This window comes from Phycodurus eques, chromosome 14 (assembly GCF_024500275.1).
Source record: "Phycodurus eques isolate BA_2022a chromosome 14, UOR_Pequ_1.1, whole genome shotgun sequence".
NCBI classification, from domain to species: domain Eukaryota; kingdom Metazoa; phylum Chordata; class Actinopteri; order Syngnathiformes; family Syngnathidae; genus Phycodurus; species Phycodurus eques.
In genome coordinates this window covers 12,332,723-12,357,991 of record NC_084538.1, presented here as the reverse complement: position 1 = coordinate 12,357,991, position 25,269 = coordinate 12,332,723, and the positions used below count along the sequence as shown (strand labels likewise).

General features: G+C 42.0%; 4 protein-coding genes across 10 annotated transcripts in view; 2 read left to right on the top strand and 2 right to left on the bottom strand.

Annotated features, from left to right (window-relative positions):
• Window positions 1-5,651, top strand: part of LOC133413043 (basal body-orientation factor 1-like) — a 12,938-nt gene extending 7,287 nt beyond the window's left edge. The window contains exons 7-10 of the mRNA XM_061696924.1: window positions 3,108-3,252; window positions 4,351-4,832; window positions 4,898-5,002; window positions 5,588-5,651. Of these exons, the coding sequence (XP_061552908.1) occupies window positions 3,108-3,252; window positions 4,351-4,832; window positions 4,898-5,002; window positions 5,588-5,651 (796 nt within the window). The remainder of the gene's footprint in view (window positions 1-3,107; window positions 3,253-4,350; window positions 4,833-4,897; window positions 5,003-5,587) is intronic.
• On the bottom strand, window positions 2,145-15,446 carry aldh6a1 (aldehyde dehydrogenase 6 family, member A1). Its single transcript, XM_061695886.1, has 12 exons — window positions 14,896-15,446; window positions 14,528-14,569; window positions 14,331-14,405; window positions 13,960-14,121; window positions 13,798-13,876; window positions 12,116-12,418; window positions 11,143-11,264; window positions 9,049-9,238; window positions 8,600-8,781; window positions 7,838-8,017; window positions 7,061-7,159; window positions 2,145-6,976 (listed from the first exon to the last, which is right to left on the bottom strand). The coding sequence occupies exons 1-12, from the start codon at window positions 14,932-14,934 to the stop codon at window positions 6,872-6,874; spliced, it is 1,578 nt and encodes a 525-aa protein (XP_061551870.1). The 5' UTR covers window positions 14,935-15,446; the 3' UTR covers window positions 2,145-6,871.
• gstz1 (glutathione S-transferase zeta 1) lies at window positions 15,181-22,817 on the top strand. 7 transcript variants are annotated; one of them, XM_061695889.1, is made up of 10 exons: window positions 15,187-15,405; window positions 15,734-15,785; window positions 17,121-17,188; window positions 17,264-17,344; window positions 17,441-17,566; window positions 17,654-17,729; window positions 17,809-17,861; window positions 17,945-17,994; window positions 18,844-18,970; window positions 19,936-20,000. In XM_061695889.1, exons 1-9 carry the CDS (start codon window positions 15,376-15,378, stop codon window positions 18,968-18,970), a joined length of 663 nt encoding a protein of 220 aa, XP_061551873.1. In that variant the 5' UTR covers window positions 15,187-15,375; the 3' UTR covers window positions 19,936-20,000. The 7 variants fall into 7 exon arrangements, with proteins under 7 accessions (XP_061551876.1, XP_061551877.1, XP_061551873.1 ...); XM_061695888.1 differs by lacking the exon at window positions 19,936-20,000 and adding an exon at window positions 22,037-22,817 and having other exon boundaries at window positions 15,188-15,405; XM_061695887.1 differs by lacking the exon at window positions 19,936-20,000 and having other exon boundaries at window positions 15,188-15,405; window positions 18,844-19,028.
• On the bottom strand, window positions 19,246-25,269 carry zgc:163014 (uncharacterized protein LOC100038766 homolog). Its single transcript, XM_061696922.1, has 13 exons — window positions 24,709-25,269; window positions 24,456-24,626; window positions 24,268-24,373; window positions 23,462-23,575; window positions 23,274-23,387; window positions 22,837-23,014; window positions 22,637-22,759; window positions 21,498-21,685; window positions 21,219-21,415; window positions 21,047-21,138; window positions 20,893-20,947; window positions 20,650-20,747; window positions 19,246-19,613 (listed from the first exon to the last, which is right to left on the bottom strand). Exons 1-13 carry the CDS (start codon window positions 24,825-24,827, stop codon window positions 19,387-19,389), a joined length of 1,782 nt encoding a protein of 593 aa, XP_061552906.1. The 5' UTR covers window positions 24,828-25,269; the 3' UTR covers window positions 19,246-19,386.

Below are 25,269 nucleotides of genomic sequence, written 5' to 3'. Positions count from 1 at the left end.
CAATGGTTTCCTCCCAACGGAAAGTCCAACTTTCCCAACGGAAAGTCAACTGGATGATAAAGATATGCCAGCAGATTCTGGACCTGACGACCAGGTCTGGGAGAAGGTTGGTCGCTGCGATTTCGGATCGAAAGTCGAGCCTCTGGTTTAGGTCTACCTGCATTTCCCAATCCCAGGCTGCGTTCAATGGACATGAGTCTGGTGGTGATGGGTTGGTGTGATGTTTCTCCCCTTCCCTCATGAAGGATGTTAATCGTGAGACAGAAGCTTGGACTTTTGAAGACGCATTGGTGGTTATCCTCTTGTTTTCAAGTTCAGCGGCCAAGCACTTCAGCACTCAATTGTGATGCCAGGTGTGTCTGCCTTGAACAAGGCTGGTCTTACAACCCACAAGGATGTGTTTTAGAGTTGCTGGGGCAGCACACTGGGGACAGGATGGATCCTCTTCAAACCAGAGTTGTAGATTGTTTGGACAGGGCAGAACCTCATAAGTAGCTCTTATGATGACGCTTATTCTATTGTTCAATAGCTGACTCCATGTGATCATGGGTGGCGTGGCGCAGAGGGTAAGCGTACGCCCTGCAAACGCAGGCACTTAACCTGCCATCCCTACGGATGAAGGTGGTTGGAATTTTGGTGCTGGTCGGAGGAGCCGTAGGTGCAGAATGGCAGCCATGCTGCCGTCAGACTGGCCTAGGGCAGCTGTGGCTACACAAGTAGCTTGCCACCACCAGGGTGAGACTGAGGAGTGAATGAATAATGCATGAGATTGTAAATGGTCTTTTGAGTGCCTAGAAAAAAAGGCGCTATAAGTTTAATTATTATTATTGCTATTGTTATGATTGTTCATCTAGTGGCCTTGATTGGGACACAGCTCTGGCACACCTGGCTGCTTAATCCCGGTGGTACACCTCCTCCACCACCGGCTGCCTTCGTTCAGATGGAGTAGTAGTCAGTATAGTTGCTCCCAACCCAAGGCACCCACTGCCATATTGTACAAGCCCAACTACTGTATCTTCCGGTGTCTCAGCGCAACTGCTGCACCTGGCCTCCATTTTCTTCCTGTTACTGGGGTTGGAGTGGTACCTCAAACAAATGGGTCCAGGAACTCTGTGAGGGTCATTTCCAGCCTTGCTTCGGCACTCTTCGGTACTCCCTCTACCAGACTTGAGATTGGCAGAGAGAAGGCTCCATTTCCATACAGCCCGGGCGCTTCAGCTGCCCCCTGCTCCAGTGTGTTCCACTAATGTGTATGTGTTCACTGTGATGGGTTAAATGCAGAGAACAAATTTCATGTGCATGCATGCATGTTCATGACAATAAAAGATGATTCTTCTTCTTTTTCTTCTTATAAAAGATGATTATTCTATGCTGGAGAGGCATTTTGATAGTCTAAAGCACTTCCTTACTTGAGCATTCACCAGTCTCTTCAGAAGATTAGGATGGGATAGGGCGACCTCATAGCACTGGAGATTGACCACATGAGACAAGGACAAAGTCCAAACTCAAAGCATCATAGCTTCAATTTTCCTCTGGAGAGCAGTGATGTTCATCTGCTTGAGGCCACTGACGGTATCCTGCCTGAGATATTCCACGTGCTCAAAGTGAGGTCTGTGCTGTATCAGTAACTAAGGCTTTTGATGGGCTTCTCGAGGATTGTTGGTGAGGGCTCATCAGTGATGCAAAACCTATCATTGGCCAGCTGGCCTTTGACAATGGAGATATTGTGGGATTTGCTGGGTTTATGCTCCACTGGAGCCCATTTGATGTTTTCGTAGAGTTTATCGAGCAACCGTTTGGTGCATGCGTTTGTTGTTGCTATTGTCATCATGTACGCTCTGATTGGAGGAAGATTCAGCCAGCTCTTTAACCATTCCGCTCCTACCACCCATCAAGATGTTTGAATTATGAGCTCAATTGCCATGGTAAAGTATAAGTTTAAACATTGTTTATTAATTAGTTCAACACTTGATAGAGTGTCATGTGTCCTGCTCATTATCTCAGCAGGCATGACATCTGTAGAGCTGAAGTCTGTAAAAAGAGAAAACAGAGCATAACTGCCTAACATTTCAACTTTGACCCCCAAAAATGAGGGACTGGTAAAAAAAAAACTAAGAACAATCCAATGTCAGCTGAAATTAAGAGGGTGTTCCTCACTAGAAGGGGAAGAAACAAAGTTAGCGAGGAGTTGGACAGAAAGCTTTGGATTTATTCAATGTAGAACAAACAACCATGTACAGTGGTCCAAAACATGCATACCCTGCAACGTCAATAAATGCTGTGTACTTGGTACTCCACCCCACGTGGTACCCTGGCAGGGCCCGATCTTGTAAGATTTCAGAAGCTAAGCAGGGTCGGTCTTGGTTAGTACTTGGATGGGAGACTACCAGGTGCTAGGGTTGGGCAGTGGGCCAATCACCTGCTCCCGTAAAAAAAACTACAAATTACAGAAACCGTAATTGTGGCCTATGTATGCTTCATGGCACTGAGAGCTCTAACTAACTCACTAACTTGGTACTCCCTGTAGTTAAGTACGATGAAATACAGTATAGACCAGGTGGTGTGAAAACTTTTGGCAAACCTCGAGCTCAAGGGCCACATTTGATTTCTAAAAGAGACAAATCTGTCGGTCATCTGTAGATGACTTTAAAAGAATAGTTAAGAATGTGTGTGTAAAATGTCAAACAGTTTTTTAATAAATTCACTCATTTTCCAAATTTTATTATTTACCATTGTAATTAACCAATTGTATAAATGTTAAATGTGTAAAGAATTATTTTAATTAGTTTTACTTTAATTTAAAATAAATCAATTAAATTATTAAAATAGGTAAATTAATAAAATATATTTTAATTAACCAGGTTTGGGGAAAATTACTAAACAAATGCAGTAAATATCATTATCTTAATCTAAAAGCTTGGTAGGCCGGATGAAAGAATGGTATGTGGTCGCGGGCCACACTTTGCCCATCCCTGGTATAAACTATTAACTATTTAAACTAAAGCCTTTTCAAGCTTTTAAAGAAATGAATAATGCATCATACTATCCTCCCATTCAAAGGTTTTCTGCAAATGAATAATTATTGGGCGAACTTATTTGCCCTTCAGACAGCTGGACGACGCCTCACGCTGTGTGTTCAAGGAGAACGTCCGTCTCAATGAGACACTGAAGCACCACATGAAGGAGGCAGAGGAGCTGCACAAACTGGTAAATTCGTTGACGAAGAAAAACACATCCCTGGCAATGGACAAGGTAATGCTTTGGCCAAAGGATGGCAAACAGCATGGCTGCTATTATTAGGCAATGCTTAGATATAAAGACTCATTTTCCCCAATCACGGCAGTTATGAAACGTCTAATTCAGGCGGCTTCCCCTCTTTTTGTTTACTTGGTCTGCTTCTGTGTATTTACCACGGAGCCTCACTCCATGCTCTGTGGTTGCGGTGAGTTTCCACGAGCCTACAGGTTTAGTGGGTTCTCCTAATACAAATAAATATCAGCTGCATTCACATACGTCTCTGAGATGGTGACAGCAAATTGTTGGAAATCTAACTCGACTCAGCAGCCAAGCTTAGGATACAATTGCTTATTTGTTGTACAATTGCTACACCACCCACAAAAAGTCAGGGATATTCGACTTTTGGATCAAATGTAAGGGATAATCCTCAAATGCACCAAGACCTTAAAAGGTGAACTTAATTTGATCTCTAAACCTCTGAATGCACGTCCACATATTCTTTGTTTAATGTTTCAATACGTTTTGCTGTTCAAGGAGCTGAATCGCAACATTCACAACAAGTGTTTGATCCATCAATTGACCAATGCATTTCCAAAGACATGCACTTCTCTGCCTTTCTGTGACTCTCCCCATCGCTCTCTCTCTGTTGCAACCTGCTGATTCAACGCTGACACTCATAGCTCAGTGGCCACTTCTTATTGAGAACATCCTGTTTTGGAGCCTCAAAATGGCAGGATTCTGTTGATCAATTGTTAGGTGTCTTGGACTCGAGATGTGAAAATGTGAACAGCATGATGAGCGCTCTATTTGAATACCAATTCGAATTGAACCAGGAAATGTATTGGTCGCGATACAGAGAGATTCCTATTGGCGGATTCATGGGTCAAACACCTCTTGTAAATTGTGCTGTTCAACTCCTTGTTAGAGGAAAGTTGTGTAAAGACTACTGAAACAAACAGTTCAAATTAAGTTCACCTGTTAAGGTTATAGTGCATTGAGGACCATCCTTAAATTTCATTGGAAAGCCCAATACCAGCCCCATCCCTAACTTTTTTCTGAATATTGTATGTTATGTTAAATTAAAATGACTTTGCCTTGTGTCCACCCCTCCAGAAGACACTGGAGATGCTGGCAAAGATAAATGCAGCCAAAATGGTGGCCCAAAAAGAAGAGCTAACCCATTTGAAAGAAAAAGTAGCTTCTCTGGAGCAGACAGTGGAACATAAAAGGGAGGAACAAGAGTGTTGTCAGGAGAAGATGTTGCTCAGTTCCCAGGCCGCCGAGGCAGAGTTAGAGAAGCTTCAGTGGGTGCTCTCTATGCGGGAGAACGAACTGAAGCAGATCAAGAGGCTAGCTAGCGCCATCATGGAGCAGCGCACCGAGCTGGAGCGCTTCTTCTATGAGGCACTGGCTCAGGTGAAGGAGGAAATAGCGGCCAGAGGGCTGCAGTACAAGAAAGAGGCACAGCGAGCTTATCAGTGGACACTCAAACAGGCCTCAGCAGGAAGGATCAAGTTCCCACCCATCCACACCTTCCAGAACACTCTCCACAGCACCAACTCTGTCTACTCGGACATTGAGAAGGCCGCAAGGTGGTATGTCATCATCCCATCACTTCTGTGAGGTGATTTTTCATCACAAAACTTAACTTCTCTTTCAGGATGCATCAACCAGGAAGTAAAGTGGAAATTTCAGACCTCACTTGGGAACAAAAGGAGCAAGTTCTCCGACTCCTGTTTGCTAAAATGAATAGTCAAAGGCCAAGGTAATATAAACTCTTAATTCTGTTACTGGTTGCTTATTCATCACGTGTAACCCTAACCCAAAATGAAAAGTATGAACTCAGAGGAACAATGTGCAGCAGCTCATACAGTAGCTCTGGCTGAACTTCTAGTGACTCCTCCCTGCTTTTAATGTTTTTAACAGTAATTTTCTCTGCTTAAGAGGATACCATAAAAGATCAGTTAGGCCTTAACCAATTTTCCTTTCCATCCAGCTGCTTAAAAAGAGTAAAAAAGAAAAGAGTCTGGGCACAATAGTAAAAATAGAAACAAACATCTGGTCACGTCAATGCGCTTTCAGGCTATTGGCTCCTCCTCACGTGAACTCTTAAGTTTATTTAGTCCTTTGAACATTTGTGGTGCGAGAGCAGCTGGAAACATGATATGAGAGGGACTGTGTAGCCTATCTGGATGTATGGCTAGAGGCGATCCCATAAGCACAGAGTCCACTGGAATAACAGAACATCTTTAGGCTAGTGTGCGTGGACGTCATGTGAAGAGACACAACACATGTATAAAAGAGGGCAATGAGCTTGTGCTTCAACTGCAAATCTTCATTCCCCTGACAGGAGAGCCAACAATCTGGTGCCGTCCTCATCTGACAGTCATATCGCTGGGTCAGACACCAAATGAAATGTTCTGGAAATAAAAGTTGTATCTCCTCCATCCATCCATCCATCCATCCATCCATCCATCTCATCCTTGCAATTACAAAGCCTGCAGATTTAGAGCCCCGCATTCCAGGTTTAGCTGCAAAGACGCTGTGCTGTGAGAACATGAGGGATGAATCCGTTACATTTCTGCCTGTATAATGATCATGAATTCCTTTTGAATTAGAGAGGAGCCTGCACCCTGTCAACCTTCATTACTCAGGCGCCTGACTCTCCCCTACCCACCAACACCAACTGCCTGGCGGAGAACCGCACCACATGATATCTATGTAGCCTTGTTGTCCATCATCAAGCTTTTGATTGGTCGTCTCACATTTGTATGTATGCCACATTGTTAATACTAATGTAATGTGTGAGGTTTGTTTTCTCTCAACAGTATTTTGATCCCTTATTAAATGAAGTGTTGGACTTACCCTGACTGTTAATTCTTTATTTTAGAGTCTGCATTCAATGCTTTTAAGTTTGTGGGAACAGTGTGGGAAAATCCCTTTTCACTCAACAGTGCTCAAAACAAATCCCTGACCCGAACCCCATTAAACACCTTTTGGAATGAGCTACAACAGAGATTGTGACTTTCTCTGGCCAAAATCAATGACCTCACAAAGGTTCAGATGGATGAATGGACAAAAAAAATTACTCCTTTCCTATTTTCCATTTGATTACATTTTGGAATCAGTGATACATACTCTCATTTTTAAATAGTTTTGTACAAAGTACATATAGTATACAGTATCTGAAACGACTACGATAACATGACACATAGAAGGAGGAGAGCATTTGGGGGGCATCTTATGGAGTTACAGAAAGGGCACAAAAATATGTGGATAGGTCCAAATAGGTATGTTTTTCCAGCAAACATTGTTAATTAGTTTTTAGTTAAGTTCTACAGAAAACAATCTACAGGTTACCTATTCACGAATGGTGAATCTGCAAAGGATCACTGAACACCAGTTTCATATTTTCAGTTCCTGTCGGCGTAATGGTCAGGTGTCCCAATACTTCTTCTATCAGCAGGGTAGGCGGGTAGTAGAAGTATCGACTAGAGTGTGGTGATACATTTACAGAGTGCCTTAATACTCCTAGAATTAGTATAAAGTCTACTGTTTATTAAGTACCATTGAGTCACTGAGCAGTCGTAATTTGTCCGAGATGTTTGCAGATCAAGTGGTCACTACGGGTTATCTAGCGTCCCATCGTTGGCATGGTAACCGCAGGACTCTTAAGTGTAGCATCCTCAGCTTTCCACTGGGAAGTGATGGTTTTGATCTGTGTGTAGAACTGGATGCCCTGGACACAAATAAATAATACTGTTTTTATCTAAAAGTTTGAGTTTGTTTGCTTTCAAAGATCAGAACACATTTGTTTGCATACTTGTTTTCCATAGAAGTTCATGTCGCCTCTGAAGGATCCTCTCGAACCAGTGAAGGAGAACATGGGCAGTGGCACAGGGATGGGAACATTGACTCCGACCTGCAAAAAAAACAGTGTTTTACTGACAATTCCATGTTTGGGAGGTTTATAAAAAAAAAAACCCTGGGGCCTAAATTGCAGGGACAAGCAACAGTACAAAGATAACTTGCGGCTTAAATTTGCAGTTTTGCAAACACAGTAAGCAGTGAGCGGGAAGGGAGGGGGAGGGAAACATCTTTGTTACAAGTGTAAGAGAAACATGGCACGGTTGGTTAGAATGTTTGAGAAGGCTCAAATAGGTTTGGAAACCATGGATTTTGGCAGAGAGACGATAGGGGGCAAAATGTTTGTTTGTTAGAGAAAAGCGGAGCACGTGGCCTGCAGAGCATTCCCGGACATGTGAACAGCAAACACGGCATGACTGGGCTAACACGGGCAAATAAACAGGGTGAATCCTGGCCGTGCTTAAACAAGACCCTCGGATTCCCTCCATCTTTAACGGAATACGTCGCCCTGTTTTGATTGGAAAACATTTGCTGTGGCTATTTGCAGATTTGAGTGATGGGGAATTGGAGTATGAACACGTGTGCATTTTGGTCAGGGGCAAACAGCTATACTTGACATGGACAAGAATAATTTCTAATATGAGGTGCTCCCTGTCTAAGATATTACAGCACTGTGACAATACGATGCAAATGCTTTGCGCTTTAAAACGGAAAGCGTGTCGTGCATACTCACCTGGCCCACGTCCACCTTGTGAGTGTATTTGCGAGCTGTGGCGCCATTTGAAGTGAAGATGGCGGTGCCGTTGCCGTAGGGATTGGTGTTGACCAAATGGATGGCGTCATCTAAAGTGTCGGCCTCAAGGACAACTAGCACGGGTCCAAAAATCTCCTCAGTGTAACACTTCATCTGAGGCTGTGGAAGCAAAACGTGGTTGTGACCATTTGGAACTCAAGCCAACATATTCTATCCATCCATCCATGTTGCACTAAAATATTGTATGTAATATTGCAGTGTCTCCCAATCACTGTGTCATGAGAGATCAGGTGCGGTGCAGGACATTTTTCAATTTAAATTAATTACTACTAATGTACAGTATTCTTTGTTCAGCAGTACAGACTCTGCTACCTCCTCAGTGGTGCAGTAAATCTCCCTTTTTTGCCCTCAAATGTAGTTAATTCCGAACCGGTGTGCCGTGGGAAATTTTCTAACTTCACTTAATTGGTCAAAAAATGATTTATTTACTTAAAATAATGTCTCTAGAGATGGGACAATTTGTGAATTTAATCAACAACTAATTGATCAAATTAATAGAAAACTATTTTGATCATCGATTAATCGTTAAGAGTCATTGCTAAACTTGCTAAATTTCAGCCTTTCGACAGTAAATATCTGATTTCTGTAGTCCTTCATGAAAGCTGACTGATTTCTCATGTAAAATTGGAGCCTTGGCTCAGTTAAGGTTGGGAAACGCTGGTAATGGATTAAAATACATACTGTGACGTCGCCAATGATGGTCGGACCCACAAAGTTGCCGTTCTCGTAACCCGTTACTTTAACGCGTCGGCCGTCCAGGAGCACCTTAGCGCCCTCCTCCACGGCACTCTGGATCAGACTGCAGACTCTTTGCTTGGCCTGTGGGGAGATCAGGGGCCCCACATCTGCACCAGGTTGGTCTCCTGAGGGGGCCCCAGAAACAAGCGGTTATACTGTTACATACGTACATGATGTGGTACCGACATTCCAAAACATTAGCCAGAAGCAGGCAAATAACAGAACAGAAGGGGCAGCCCAAGGAACTCCCTCAGAAATTGTACATGAGGGTTTCCTGTGCCTCATATTGGTGAAAATCTCTCCCTCTGTGTGTCTGTAAGATAGTTATGCTTGGTCAAAAGGCCTTCGGGGAAACCAGTGACTTTGGATATGGAGTTGAAACTGAAGGGTACCTGCATTAACACGCAGAGCCTTGGTGCGCTCCACGAGCTCAGGCAGCCAGCCGCGAGCCTCGCCAACCAGGATGGCCGTGGACAGAGCCATGCAGCGCTGACCGGCGGCCCCAAACGCAGCCCCCACCAGTTGGTTCAGAGTGTTTTCCTTGTTGGCATCAGGCATCACCACGCCGTGGTTCTTTGCTCCCTACAAGTGCATGAAAGCTGATTTTCAGATTTAGTAGATATTAGTACTTAGTAGACAAGTGTAGTTCTGTGCAAAGGTCTTTGGCCACAACTAGTGTGCTTGTTATTATGACAATTTTTATAGTAAACATTTTGACATAGAACAAATCAATATGGAGTATGTAGATATATTTAGATAGGTATGCCCTCATTACAGTTGAAACTCCAAATTCACACACAATCTGCTTTGTGACCCTTTTTTACTTCAAAGTGGTTCAACTTACAACCACCACAACAACAACCACCACTAAGGAGCAATAGAATTTGTTTGTGGACTCAATCAGGATTATGTGGCCCAGTTGGTTTACTGTATATACTTTTACTTATCTTAAGGATACACACAAATATTTGTCTCTGTTAATAATCTTCATTAATAGTTTAGAACTTTGATTTACTTCTTTGAGTGATTTACTTCTACAATTCAATCTGTTGCTATCACAAAATCTATCTTAACTGTATAAACTATGTTTTAAGACGGCGATTCTCAAAGTGTTGTACAAGTACCACTAGTGACATGCAGGCTCTCTTGTGGAATGCAAAAGAATCATTGAATTAAGTACAAATAAAATTTATAACATTTAAAACATGCAATCAAATATTAGAATGATGTAAATAAATATTAGAATGAAGCTTGTAGCGATGCATAGAGCCTGTTTATTTTTTTTAATTCCTGTACAGTACATTTTAGTACACTTCGGTTGTATTTAACTTTTATGTACAGTACAATACAACCGCATTTAGTCTTTAAGAACGTTTTGTTTTGAAACATGCAAGTACCGTTTTTATTTAACTTATGTGCAATACATTTTAATTGAAAGTAGATTATTTTTCTTTTCCAATATTTAACCAGTCAATTTTCAAACTATGCATCATGTTACAGTGGCTTACAATAATTAATATACTTTTTATGAAAATAAAACCTCTGGATTTTTGTTGATGAACATTTAGGCCTATTGTTTTACTGTATTTTAATGTTGGTCAAAGTGGTAGAGAGCGAAGTATTTTGAGCTTGTACTTGGTATAAAAAGGTTTGAGAATCACTGACTTGGGTAACATTTTTACATTCTTATAACAGTTATACAAGTATAAAAAATGTTTTAACCACTATAAAATAAAACTAAAATAAAGTCAAACTGCTCACCCTTTTAAAATACCCGACATGTACATAGAGGGAACAGGAAGCCATTTACAGAGAAATACTGACACAGAGTGGCGTTTTATAGGTCTTGCTGGAATTACGCATAATAAGTTTATTTACATTTTAATCTTCTTGGTAAAGTTAATTTGTGTATTTATGTGACATTTAATCGGTTGTATTGCCAATATTGTACTGAGCAACCAGACACTCCTCAATGCGGCAATAAGTTCCGGTTATGCTTCAATGGTTATCATCTCACTGGGTGTCAATGTGGGGGGAGCACGAAAAACACATTTGTGGAGTCAAGCTTTCAAGTTTTGTTTGAATTTTGAGGCACAATTTTAAAGAAAGTTTTGTCTAACCAACTTTGGGGGTGTATCTTTTGGTAGTACTGTACAGTATTTGTCATGCACAGGCTTACAAATGGTTTTGCGGTGCATTGAACTGCATTCTCCACAATGACACATTTGCTTCTTTTTTTTTCCCTTCAGTTTGTATGCTTTGTGATTGTATTCCATTTTTGTCAAGACAGCTATGTATGCATGGTCATTTTAGCACTTATATGGCTTAAGACATTACTTGCACAGTAATTTTTACATGAATTGCATGCAACCCATCAGTACTTGCTTTATAACAAAAACTAGACTGTGTTGTATAAGACTGCCACCTTGTGGTCATCTTTAAGATGTCATGGCGTCTGTATTGCATCATGTATTATTACCACTCACCATGTTGGACTGTACTCTCTTGCCATTTTTGGAGCCCCTCTCATAAATGTACTCGCCAGCCTGATTGGAGCCAACGAAGCTGATGGCCTTGATGGTCGGATGGTCACAAATAAAGTTCACAGCTGCGGCAGGAAGAATGGAAATAAACTTGACACAGTGACACCAAACAGCCGGAGACTTGGCCAATAAAGATGAGTCATGTTGTGACATAACCTCTACTGTGTCTAACAAATACTGTGAGGCGCTACTACTGTGTCACACGGTCAAGCAACTACAGTTGGTAGACTCATTTTACAGCAACTTATTGAGTAGCCAGAAGCAGGCGAATAACAGAACAGAATGAAGTCGAAGAAGTCTATTCTTCTTTGTTTGTCTACATGACTATTATATAGTACAGCTTCCCGGTGGCCAAGGCGGTAACACCAGAAGGTGCAGCAGTGATTTGGATGCATGTAGATCATGATGCACAAACTGTTTGCTTGAAATTATTTGTAATTATTGTTATTACATTGTTTGTGTGTGTGTTTTTATAAACTACAATATTATAGAGTGCTATTTTCCTGATTAAAAAACAAAAACGAAATGTGTTTATTTTGGGGTAGGCTGGAAGAGATTGACATTTTGAATCATTTCAACGGGGAAAGATGACTTGAGATGAGTGTTTTGAGTTAAGAGCGGGGTCATGGAACTATTTGGAAATATCTCAACGCACCATTATGTTGAAATGATGGAAGGAGGTTCATTTAATCAGGCCATAGCTTCGTCTCTAAGGAAAAAAAGTGCTTTGCTACCATCTTGTGGTATCTATCGGTAATTACAAACCTTTTTAGCTGGGTATCAATTACCCGCAGATTTTGTTTATTTGCTACAGTTAGAAATGTATTTGAACACACTTTCACATTCAATTTATTACCATTTTTAAGAATTGGAAATCCTAAAATACACAAACCAAACCTGCGAGACCAACTCTTACCGTCATGTTGTCCATGGATGATGTTGAGGGTTCCGTCAGGAGCGCCAGCATCCTGCAGCAGCTTGGCCATCAGCATGGCGCACGTTGGCACCCTCTCAGAAGGCTTCAGGATGTACGTGTTGCCGCACACCATTCCCATGGGAAACATCCACAGAGGGATCATGGCAGGGAAATTAAACGGAGCGATGCCGGCGCATACGCCGAGGGGCAGCCGGTACGTGTATGTGTCCATGTCCTTGGTGATGGAGGGCAGAGTTTCACCAAGCATCAGAGAGGTGATGCTGCAGGCGTGTTCCACGACCTCTGAGGTCAGAGAAGAAATCAACATTTTGGCAATTTATTCAAGTACAGACTTTAGATCAGGGCTGTGGAACCTGCAGGCTATGGGGCACATCCATCCATTTTTTTCACAACATTTATCCATAGCTCATTAGGTATCCTATCCCAGATGACTTTAAGGCAACACAAATCTGGACTGGTTGCCAGCCAATCATAGGCAACTATGTACACTGACTTTCACACAAACACGGGCAATTTAGAGTCTTCACTAAACCTAACATGCATGGTTTGGAATATGGTGAGAAGACTGAGCACCGCAGAAAACCCGCACAAGCGTTGGGAGAACAGGCAAAGTCCACACAGGAGAGCCTCAGCCAAGTTTCAAACCCAAAACCTCAGAACTGTGAAGCAGAAGTGATAACTATAAGGTCACCATGCAGCCCTTGGGCAACATAGAGCCCAAATTTAGTAAGTCCTTTAAAGGACCGAATAAAAACAAATGGTCCTTGATAGAGCTTCCCTGCCCCTGCTATTAGAGCATACAGGAGAATTGCATAATAAGACATCTAATGTAATTGTCTTGCATTTGTCAGTATTAAGAGAACACAATGCCACAAATCACTATAAATGAATGTTTTTCTCAAATGTAGAAACATATACTGGCAATACATAGCAACAAACTAAATAATTACATGAAAAGCATGGTTGATTGAAAGTAAACAATACGGTCTCTCTTTCTTTGTCAAGCAAAGAAACCCAACCAAAATCCAAAAGCAACTCTTAAATGTGTTAAAAAAGGAGTGAAAGACACTTTAGTTAATCCGTCTTTTCCACAAACCATACTGTACTTCATCAAGCATAGAATATCTAATAATGATAAAATTCTAATTCAAGTCAAACATCTACAAATTTCTATAATAATTCTGAAATAATTAAGTCTACATTAACAATGAATAGACCTTCATTAGACATCCAGGCTGGTGTTTGTAACTTGATATGCTGCTCATAGAACTTAAAATTTAATCTGCATTCTTTATGCAACTGTGGAACATTAAAGTTCTATTTTATTTAAAACCAGAGAGGTCACCTCTTTATCTACTTCAATATTTATTCTGAGAGGCACCAACTCAACATAATGACCCCTCTCCCCTCAGGCAGTAATATAATTATACTTTCTTCTGAGTACGTTTTCAAAATGTGTATTAAATTGGCACTCAAAATGTGATGATATTTTGCGACTGACAGGTCAAGTGGAGAGAAGTGCCCTTTGTTCTGAGTGGCCGACATAACTCATTAACCATTTGTGTAACCACATGCTTAAAGCACAGACACACACAGGGAACAAACATTTACCTATTTGTTGTCTTGTTTTACTTGTTATAAATTGTGAGTGCATTACTTACGCAATCCCCTGAACACATCCCCCTCTGCATCTGCAAGGGTTTTGCCTTGTTCCACGGTGATGGACTTGGCAAGTTCTTTCTGTGACACAAGAGGACCATCAGATTGGAGTTTCAACTCAAAGAGTACAGTAAACAGTCGCGTTATTTAACCCTTTGCCTTACAATGTTGTCCTTGATGAGCTGCTGATAGCGCAGAAAGACCTGCTGCCGAGCTAAGATGGAGGTCTCGGACCAGGAGGGGAAGGCTCTGGCACAGGAGTCGACGGCGGCAGACATCTCCTGTTGCGTGGCTTTGGGTACACGGGCGATCACCTCATTGGTCGCCTGCAGTGCGGATTAACCACATGAAAATTTGAGTCGTTCATGACAGCGAGAGCCTGTTAAATCTAGTCCACCGGCTGGCTCCACCCTACATTCATTTGCATCAATGAAACTGCAAGTCAGATGCAAAACCTGTTGTGTGTACTGAACGGATGTGATGTTTAAAAAAGATTGACACATCAGACATGTTGCTGCTATGACAGAATACTTACAGGATTGTGAATATCGATCCATTCCGGAGTGTTAGATTCAACAAACTTCCCATCTAAGAACAGCTTAGTGGTGGGCTGTGAGAGAAGGTTAATTAAAAAAAAAAACTATTTTTTTTAAAAAACAAAAAGTCATTTATAAACAGATTTTTATGTTAAAATAGAAATTATGTGCAAAGCTGTGAAAGGTGTAAACTGACCGTAGAGGACGAGTAGCACATGCGGCCAACTTTAAATGGGACCTGTGAAATAAATTTCATGTGAGGCTGAATAGAAACAGAATAGAAAGATGACCTGAACACAGTTGGCTGTTTCCAGTTGCAGCCAGTCCTCCCAACAAGATTAATAACCAACCAACTGTGAGTGAAATGACAAGCAATGTACTTTTTTTTTTTTTTTTATGTGATTAAATGTTATTGGAGAGGACACAAAGTGAAGTTAATCCTGTCTGAGAGAACTGTACAAACAAGTCTAAGCCCCAATGACCTTTTTACAGTTTGTAAACACTTGGCAAAGTGGTACACCCTACTGCGTCGTGGGCAGAAAAGTTTTCAAATTTGATTCATACCTTAGTTTTGATTGCTGATCTTAAAGCCAAGGAGGCCATGGTGGAGATGATGTCTGTGCAGGTGAGTTCACTTCACAGGTGAGCAGAGGCTGGCCAAAGGACGATCGCGCTTAACAATTGCTTCGTTTTTATTTAGTTACTTATGCGTTGGGCGGGGCTTATACATGGGCGGAGCTGAAGCAAATGAGCTCACCATGGTCCGTACGTGTACGCCTATATAAGAAAAGGGTTTCGGTCCAATAAACGGTAGAGAATTTACGAAATCCCACCTCCAATAATGACTCTGACCAATCCGGGAGCAAAACACTTCCTGTCACTGGTTTTAATACATGCTATCAAAACACCGTGTTTGTGGCTAAACCTCAACTCACTAGGAGGCACAATACACATTTTGGAACGAAAGAGAGGAGCGCTTTCACGACGACACTAATGAGGAAACTTTAAAAAAAAAAAAAATAGAGAGCTAACCCGCCCCAGATTATGCGCTTGTCCGGCGTTCTTCTGGCAAAGGTATTGGAATTCCCAAGCGTCACTGTTTGCTAAGTTTCTCCTGTTGGCTAATGTAAAGCAGATGCGAACCCGATGTTGCTTAGTCAGGGCCCAAAGAGTAGGTAGGAGGGATGTGAGGAGCAAATCCTATTGGCTGTGAGAGGACGTGGCTGTGGTCAACTGGGTAGAACGTTTTTGTTTTTTGTACAGTATGCAAACTTGACTGAGAAGCTATGTCTGAGCAAACCAAGGTGAACTAAAGGAAATGAAAAGGATGATTTGGAGCACAAGATTTTTTTTTCTTTAGATATATATATGATGACAATGTCCTTTTGTTGTTTTCATCCAGCCTGTCTTGCATGGATACTTCAGAAGCTCCTGCTCATGGCGGGTACGCATTGGTAAGTTATTCCTTAACATTTCACCACTTTCCATGCATCCGTTCTCTGTAGCACATATCCTCCTGAGTGAAAAGCGGGGTGCACCCTGGATTAGTCACCACACATTCACAGGGAACACAGACAAACCATTCCCCCGCACATTTACACCCATTTACTCACTTACAGTCTTCAATTAAGCTAATATGCACGCTTTTGGAATGTGGGAGTCGATCCGAATGGGAACCTCTGCACTGTGAGGCAGACCATTTGTGCACCATGCTGCTCCCCAGTTTCCAATGACTGGACTTTAACAATACATGACGATATCCTTGCTACAGGTGAGCTGAATCCTATCCTAGTTGACTTTGGATAGAAGGCAGGGTATACCCAGGACTGGTCACTATGCAATCGCAGGGCACGCAGACAACCATTTACATCTATGGACAGTTTAGAGCACTGGTGTCAAACTCATGGCCCGGGGTCCAGATTTTGCCCGCCGCATCATTTCATGTGGCCCGCGAAAGCAAATCATATGCGTCGACTTCATGTCTCTTGCTAAAATACCAAAACTGCAGAGTGAGATATTGCAAGCATTTTTAATTTATTTTTTTTACCAATCCCCCTTTAAAATAAATTGAAAAAAAGTATTACTGAAAATGTATAAAATATTTTTTACTGGCTTCTGATTTCAAAACTAGTTATCCATTAATTTGTTGTAACAATGCAATAATATTTGGGGATCATACATTTATATGCGTTCATAGTAAGGATGTTCAGTACCACTTGTTTTCGGACTGATACCAGTACAAGAATTCACTCCTAAGTACTCACCGATACCAATACGACTAGTACTTTTGATATATACAATTTCAATTTACACAATAACAGATAATTGTGAACAAAGCTCTCTTTCTTTCTGACCCACATACTGATTCACCGATGTGTCAAAGGTCACAGTGTAGTGCCAACTACTGCCGAATAGGACTTTGTCAGATTTTTTAATATTTTTTTTGCCTTAACTATCTGTGGCTGGTATCAGCAGCCTTCGCAAGTACCCTCTCCCTTGAAATGAGGCCGGTACCGGCCCGATGCCAACACCTGGTATCAGTACTCGCCCATCCCTAGTTCAGTCATAACGGCCCTCCGTGGTAAACCATACCTACGATGTGGCCCACCACAAAAATTAGTTTGACACACCTAGTTTACAGTCTTTAACCTCACTTAAATTTTTGGGGGAATGTGCGAGTCCAGAGTCAAACGTGAGAACGGCGAGACAGACGTGCTAACCAGGAGCTCAGCGTGCTGCTCTCCACTTCGCTTTTATTTTATTAAGTCATTAAACTTTTTGTGTGTCAGCATTCGCCCTGAAAGGTATGGAATATGATCAGGTGCCAGTCAATCTCATCAAAGATGGCGGTCAGCAGGTACAGTTTACATTAGCTATTAAAGTAGAAACTGAAAGTGACATTTTAGTTACAAAAATGTTGTGTGCATTGGAGCTCACAGAGGAGTACAAGACTTTAAACCCGATGCAGCAAGTGCCTGCAGTTGAAATTGACGGGATCACCCTCTCTCAGTCGGTGAGTCCCACCCAGAAATCTAATTTGTCATGACAAAAGTGTGTTGTTTTTCTCCTCTCAGATGTGACATTTTCTACTGTTTTGTCCACAACTCAGCTGGCGGTGATCCAGTACATTGATGAGACCAGGCCCGAACCGCGTCTCCTTCCATCAGACCCCAAAAAAAGGGCCCAGGTTCGGATGATAAGTGATCTCATTGCCACTGGGATACAACCTCTGCAGGTGAGCATTTATTAATATTTTAGCTCGCAAGGACACCAAGTGGTTGCTGGCACATCACTGATGAACTTGATCTGCTGCATGTTTCAGAATCTACACGTGATCCAAAAGATTGGAGCAGAGAAGGTGCAGTGGGCGCAATACTTCATTAATCGAGGGTTTGAAGGTCAGTGGGCGAGATCTCCTTTTACAATCGCAGTAGCAAGACATGAATATTAATCACATTCATATTTGAACTCATCCAGCTCTCGAGACTCTGCTGAAGCAAACCGCCGGGAAATATTGTGTAGGTGATGAGGTAAGGGCTTTCAAAAAACTGCATAATAATGAAGAGCACAGCATACTGAGGGATTCTTAGATTGGAGTCCTCTTATCTTTTAGATATCCATGGCTGACATCTGTCTGGTCCCACAAGTCTACAATGCAGAGAGGTATATTTTTGGGGAATTTTTGTTGTTGTTATATATATATATATATATATATATTATATAAACAGCACAATGCTCATGAAATGTAAAAAATAAAATAAAATGCTTCTGGGGGAATAAAATGGGGACATGCATTTTTTTTTTTTTTTAATAAAAGAACAGTTCCCAGGTGTCTGAATGTCTGTGGCATGCTTTCGGATGTTATGGATGTATTGTTACAGTATATTTCTTGCCATTGTGAAATCGACTTGTTCTCGGGGCGCATCGGTGTCATGCGGTGCGTCAGCCCTCATCCCACCCCACATTCTACTAGGCCAATGGCGAGCCTCGCTGTCAATAGATTGGCTACCAATGGGCAGGCATTTGGCTGGCTCATTTTTTGCCTCACTCGGTGGAGCCACAGCCTAAAGTGTGGACAACAAGTGAGTGTAAACAAGTGTTGTTCGAAAGAAGCTGTTGCTGTTATTTTATTTTATTTTTTTAAAGCGAGTGCCCATAGAGATTCTATTGCATTATCACTGGTGGATGCAGCATTTCATCACTAAGCCACCAAAATATATTTGTCAATGTCAAAGACAAACAATGGATCTATGAGTAAGCTGTTCTGCACTTTCATCCCACTGTTTCGCAACGAGGGTATTTATGTTTGGTGATGTGTCTGTGCACCACATGCACACACTTTGTCTTTACTGGGACTCTCTATTTTTCCCACAAAAGCAAGTCATAGACATTAAGACAACTGGGAACTGTTTAAAATTGTGAAAAATGCATTTGTCTCCTTGAACATAACCCCCTTTTAATTTTTATGTTGTTAGCCCGAGCTGACTTATTTGCATTTGCTGTATACTGCAGATTTAAAGTGGACATGAGCTTGTATCCAACTATCCAAAGACTGAATCAAACCTTAGCGGAGATTGACGCTTTCCAAGTGAGCCATCCGTCTTGCCAGCCAGACACGCCCGTTGAGCTGCGAGCATAGGTGAAACGCTGTGCTGCCACACTATCTACACCTCGTTAATAAAATGCTTTGAACTTAATCACATTTTATGGCAGTCATTTGAAATAACACAGGAACTCCTAGTTGGAAAACATCGGCATTTATTAATATCATTATTGAAAAACCAAGAAACATTCTAGTCCTAAATATCCACTGCTCATTTAGGCACATGGCCACTGTGCAAAATGTACAAATTACAGATTTGCTATGCAAAGTGTGACATCCCACAGCTTGCAGCATATCAAATGCTTGGAGGAACTATGGATAATTATGTTAGGCATCAAAAGAGGCTGCAAATGATTGCTAAACTTGTATAACAATTTTTTTTTAACAAATATTACATGAACATGTTTTGAAAACTTCATGGTCTTTTCTAGATTAAAAACAAACACCATTCATTACAATGGAATCTCCACTGTGCACTTAACCGTGTCATTGTAGAAAGTACCGGAGCAGTCTGAGCCACCAAACACGAGCAGTGTGCAGAGAACTTTGACAGGTTCATCCTCCCAGGGTGTATGAGAGTCTGCTAAAGTTGTTGTTGAGGTTAAATTTATCATGCTGTGTCCAGCACGAGGCTTGGAGCTCAACTCAGAAAAAGCCACTGAACTCCACATATTGGTGTCTGATGGAGAAGCAAAGCAGTGGATTTGCGTCAGACCAAATGTGTGTGAAATGTTTGTAGAGTGGAACCTCTGAAATTGAATGCCTCTACAATTGTGCAATTTCAAAGTTGGCTCAAATTTTCTGGAAAAATTTGCCTCAAGGCAGATCGGTGCAGCGTCTGCAGTGATGCAGACTTCGCATCGGTCCGTTGTGGTGAAGCTCTCAATTTACCGGTCGATCTATGTTCGTACCCTCACCTAAGGTCACGAGCTGTGGGTCGTGACCGAAAGAACAAGGTCCCGGATACAAGCGGCCGAAATGAGTTTCACCTTCCTCTGCAGGGTATCCGGGCTCTCCCTTAGAGATAGGGTGAGAAGCTCGGTCATCCGGGAGGGGCTCAGAGTAGAGCCGCTGCTCCTCCGCATTGAAAGGAGCCAGATGAGGTGGCTCGGGCATCTGATTAGGATGCCTCCTGGACGCCTGCTAAAGCTACTGTCCCCGCGACCCGACCTCGGTAGACAATGGACGGAATGGAATTTGCCTAGTCATTTAAAAATAATAATAATAAATGCATACATACAGTAATGCTTTGCTTTTTTGTGATTCATTCAAAAAAAAAAAAAAAGGAGGAGCAGCCTCAACAAGAATGCAATGTTAAGAGAAGAAGAATTTGAGATGAGAAATTGTGTGAAATAGACAGACACATTCAAAACAGTAAACCTGGTGGTACTCTTATACGTCAGCTTACGTGTCTAATTAGGTGGGTCGATACAGAAGGAGATTCTCGATATTAAGTGGTTTATGATTTTAAAAAGATTCACATCTGCAACCCGTCTCACCATGGCATCGGTTAAAGTATTTTTACACTTGTATCAATCTAAAAATGGTTTTAAAGGTTTTATGATGGTAACGGTTCTAGCCCGAGCAGATCATTTCCTATGAGAAATATTGTTTACAAATCTGAAAAATAACAGGGGGACCAGCGGCTAAATTCATGTGTTCAACTTAAAAGGTTCCACTGTATTCAGATGACCAAAATCAGTCAAAGTACTTACCAGTATTGAAGACATGTACATCTTGCAAGGCTCCAATTGCACTGCAACCCCCACTCACTAAAATCCTGTTGTCTGAAACTGGGAGGGCAGCATGAAACCTGTTCAGGTAAATTCATGGAGTGATTTTCCATCTGTACTTCATTTAAATTAGGATACAAGTATCGAGAAATGTGAAATTATTAGATGGACTATATGCAGTATCCACATGAATGGCTTTTCAAGGTCATCAAGTGCTGCACTCACCCCCGAGGCATTGGTAGCATGTTCCCGCATTTCACAGCTGTGTACTCCATGAAACCTTCACCCAGGAAAGGGGGGATAGAAAAGAAAAAAATGACTTGCGCAAACTTCGGCACAAAATGATGCCCAAGCATCATCAATGAATTTGCAATCTTACCCAGGTCAAGGATGTGAAGGTCATTTAGATATGTGGCAGTTTTCCGACCACCGAATATGACCAACTTTTGTGACAAAAGTGTGGCCGAGTGGCTTTTGCATGAAAATAAGACATTAAAAAGATGACATCAGCAAAAGCATTTGCTCTGTAATAAATGGCAGTGGACACTGACCCAAAGCGAGGCAGAGGTTTGTCCCCCTCCACTATAGGCTTATACCAGAGTTGAAACTCTGGGTTGAAGATGTACAAAGCATTACTGCACAACTTTTCCCCAGACGTCTGACTCGGATGAACTCCACCAAAGACAAAAAGCTCCTTTTTATAAAAAGCAGCAGAGTGATATGCCAAGGTGGGAATATTCCCTTTAGCCTAAATGAAATAAAGTCACAAGATTTCATCTTATTTTTAAAAATACAACTTCAAAAATTGTTTATATGGGCGAAAAACCCACTGTGACAAGCTTCCACTTCCAGGTTAGAGTATTAAGGATATACATTTCGCTGTAGCGCTGGCCCTCCCTCAGGCCACCGTAAACCAAGATGGCCTTAGAGTCTGGGTCATAAGTCGCAGCGTGTCCTCTGGTGCAAGGAGGCGCAGGTCCAGATGTAGAGGAGCTCATTGGGTACCAGAAATCATTGTCTGTAAAAGAACCACAACAATGACTTGGTTTATAGAGCACACCCCCTTCAAGGCTGACTAATCTTTATTTGGATTTCCACTGTTACTGCTGAAAGTAAAACAGTGGTTGTTTTGTCAACAAAATATAGTGGCATTGCCACTGAGGTAATAGCATTTGGAGTTAGACCAATTATTTCAGGAAAAATCCACCTCTAAAAGGGTTAATCAAAAAATCCAGTCTGAATCACCACTGTGCACAACCACCTACAAGAGCTCAACATATCTTGTGATATTTCAACTCAGTGCGAATTACAATAATTTCACATAATGTGTTTTGCTTTGGATTTTGTCATTTTTGTGATAACACCACAGGAGAGTCCCAGTGATGGCAAAGAGAAAAAAGCAACGATGGCCATCCATGCATCTATCATCTTCCGCTCATCCAAACACAGACTTCCCTCTCCCCAGCCACTTTGTCCAACACTTCTGAAGAAATCCCAAGGCCTTACCAGGCCAGCAGAGAGACATCATCTCTCCTGTGTATTCCTTCAGGCCTCAATTGGGTGGGATGTGCCCAAAACACCTTACCAGGGAGGCGTCCAGGGGCCAACCAGACCAGATGCAACCTCATCTGGCTCCTCTCGATGCTTTGAGCCTCTCTCGAATACTGAGATTCTCACCCTAGCTCTAAAGAAGAGCCTGATGATGACCATAGAACCAGAACTGGAATGATGTAGAAAAGAAGTACATACACCTACCTTGACTGCCTAGCCTACAGTGTTAAACAGAGATTCTATTGAATGTATAAAGAAAGGATTATCTTCAAGGGCACATTCAACAAATTCTGAAATGACAGTGGCAAAGAGCCAGTTTTATGGCTCTCAATAACAATTGGTACAGAAAGAACAGAAGCAAATTACACCTTTAGTTAGCACTTGTCTTTGCTGAAGTGCACAAGAGAGTTCGACTGACCTAACTCCAGCTTCCACAGGGAGTCCTTGCAAGAGGTCTGATCTGAAGTTTCTCCACCGATGAGAATGGCAGTGTCCGGGTCACTGAGGCACATAGTGTGGCTCCATCGCTTTGACGGACACACTGAAACTAAAGCAGATCTTTGTCAAATGCAGTTTAACCTCTTTTTTTTTTTTTTGGTGACTATCTTATTTTCTGACCTTCTCGATCTTCCTTCTTTATTTGCACAGTCATTTCTTCCTGGCTGTTCATCCTGGACAGCCTCATTTTTTTGGGAGTCGATGCTCGGCCAATGCGCTCAATGTGACGGTCCGTATCATCGGAGCTCCATTTTAAATAACCTCTCCTGCTGATGACAGTCTGTCTAGGGTTCTCATCCTTTCAAAGGAAGTCACAGAATAAACACGCTCTCAACAATTTGACAGCATTATGCCTTTAGAGGTACACTTGACTATGTATAAGCTACTCACAAGAAGTACAGGAAAACCATAGCAAGCGCAAATCACACGATACTGTTTAAGTAGTTTTTGCACAACTTGCTGTTTTCTGACAAGTAGCTGAACGGAAAAATTTGAGACTGTACCTAAAACTGATGCAACTCGCATGCACTCATTCACTGAAAAAGCACGACTCTTACCGTCGGCCAAAGTGAAGGTTTACTTCCTGTGGCTGAAGCGGTGGTGTCAATTTTATTAATCTGGATCTCACCAGAGCAAACACTGTTGCCCAACTGTGAAGAGTTGAGGGTGACCTGCAAAGAAAGATGTGCAAATTGGACTGAAGCAGCATACAGTACGTGAACGGTCTTCAAGTCTGTCGTCTCACAGTGTCCTCTGCAACACTTTGGTGTGAAGTGCATGAAAGATCTGTGGTGCTGAGCTGTTCTGGGAACAGACATTTCCTCTGTGCCAATGGAGTGCTGGTGCCTTGGTCCTGGACCTGTTTCAGGGAGACATACCATCAGTTATCAAACAATGGGGAAAATGAAGGTACTTAGTTTACATTTTGCGATTCAAGACACCGAAAATCAGTACACGAGACGTTATCTAATCTCTTATTTTCACCCACGTCCCCTCCTCTGTGGGGTTGTGTCACCAACTGTAATTTCTGATCACATTCCCGCACAATCCAATGCGTGGTGAATTCTGATTCACAACGATAGACTCACATGGAATAATCCAAACGTGAGGTCGCTGTGAATGCTTTGCCACAGGGATATCGTCAACGGCCAATCAGAGCGAAGATGTTTTCAATAATTAAATTGAGAAGCGCAGTAATCCATTCAGTGCAAAGCATGTCACATATTAAATCCAGCCATCTCAGCTGCCAGGCAAAAGACTAAGTAGAATAACTTGAAAAAGGACATCATGGGCATTTTCAACCCAAATTATCTTGTTGACCTGATGAAAAGACATGAAAGTTTTTTTTGTTTTTGTTTTTTTAAATGATGGTGTGGGACCTTTCATACAATTTCATGGAACACATACAGTACATGTCTGTATTAGAATTTCAGCTATAAAATGTAAGGCAGTGCTACTGATTGTTTTTAGTTCTTAAACAGCGAGGTCAAAGGTTTAGGCCAGCATACCAGCCTAGCTGGCCCTGACCACTTACAAACAGGAATCAAGCACTTGTCCACTCACTGTGAGGACTATCTTGCCATAAACTCCTCGCCTGCCCCTCTCTGCCGCCACCGCCACGATATCAGAGCTCCAGCCGTCCTCAAATGTCAAACACCTGCAAGAGGAAAGGAGGGCCCTCACACGTCATCCTCCACGCAGTGCGACAAACACAACCCAGCTCAAGTCGTCCCACGCACCTGGCTTGAGAGGTGATTGTGCCAATGTTCTGAGGCCGCACCTCAGCGCTGACCACGACCTCCGCGGAGATGGTGGTCTCGTCCCAACCCCACTCGCCGAGACCGAAGATCACCAGCTGTTTAGGCAGAGGCAGCGGGACGTGGACATGGAAGCACCTTCTGTTTGATTTGCTGCAGGACGGCCAAAGACATCAATGTTTCCCCGAATATATCGCAATTAAAGATGACAGGCTAAATTAGAACATTTACAGACCTGATAAACTGTCGCGGCACATCACGCAGGGACCAAAGAACATAAAAATTGAGTATTCCCATGATTTTATTGAGGCTCAGATGCCCTGTGCGAAAGTAATGGTTGCGTTCATGGCTCATTAAAAGGTCCAACTCCTGTCGTGCCCCCTGATTGGTTGAGAACGGGGAAGTAACAGAAGGCTCGCACCTGTGACCCACTCCCTCTAATTCAGCGGTTCTCAAACTCTTTTACACCAAGTACCACCTCCTGTACCACCTGGATGTGTGTGTGTGTGTGTGTGTGTGTTTATACAGTATACTGTTTTTATATGTGTAGTAGAATGCAGTAATATTTTTAAATCATCAAAAAGGCCGTGAGAGATCATCAGGAGTGCTGTAGGAAATTATCCAATTTCACTTTTATCCAATTGGTCAGAAAATTACTAACTTAATACAAAAAAAATATTTTTGTTCATTTTGTTCATGCAGAAAAATGTAATGCTCTTCCATTAGATGGAAGAAAGTACAATTAACATGAGTATCCAACTACAAAACAGAATACTGTAATAGCTTTTTGCTCCAC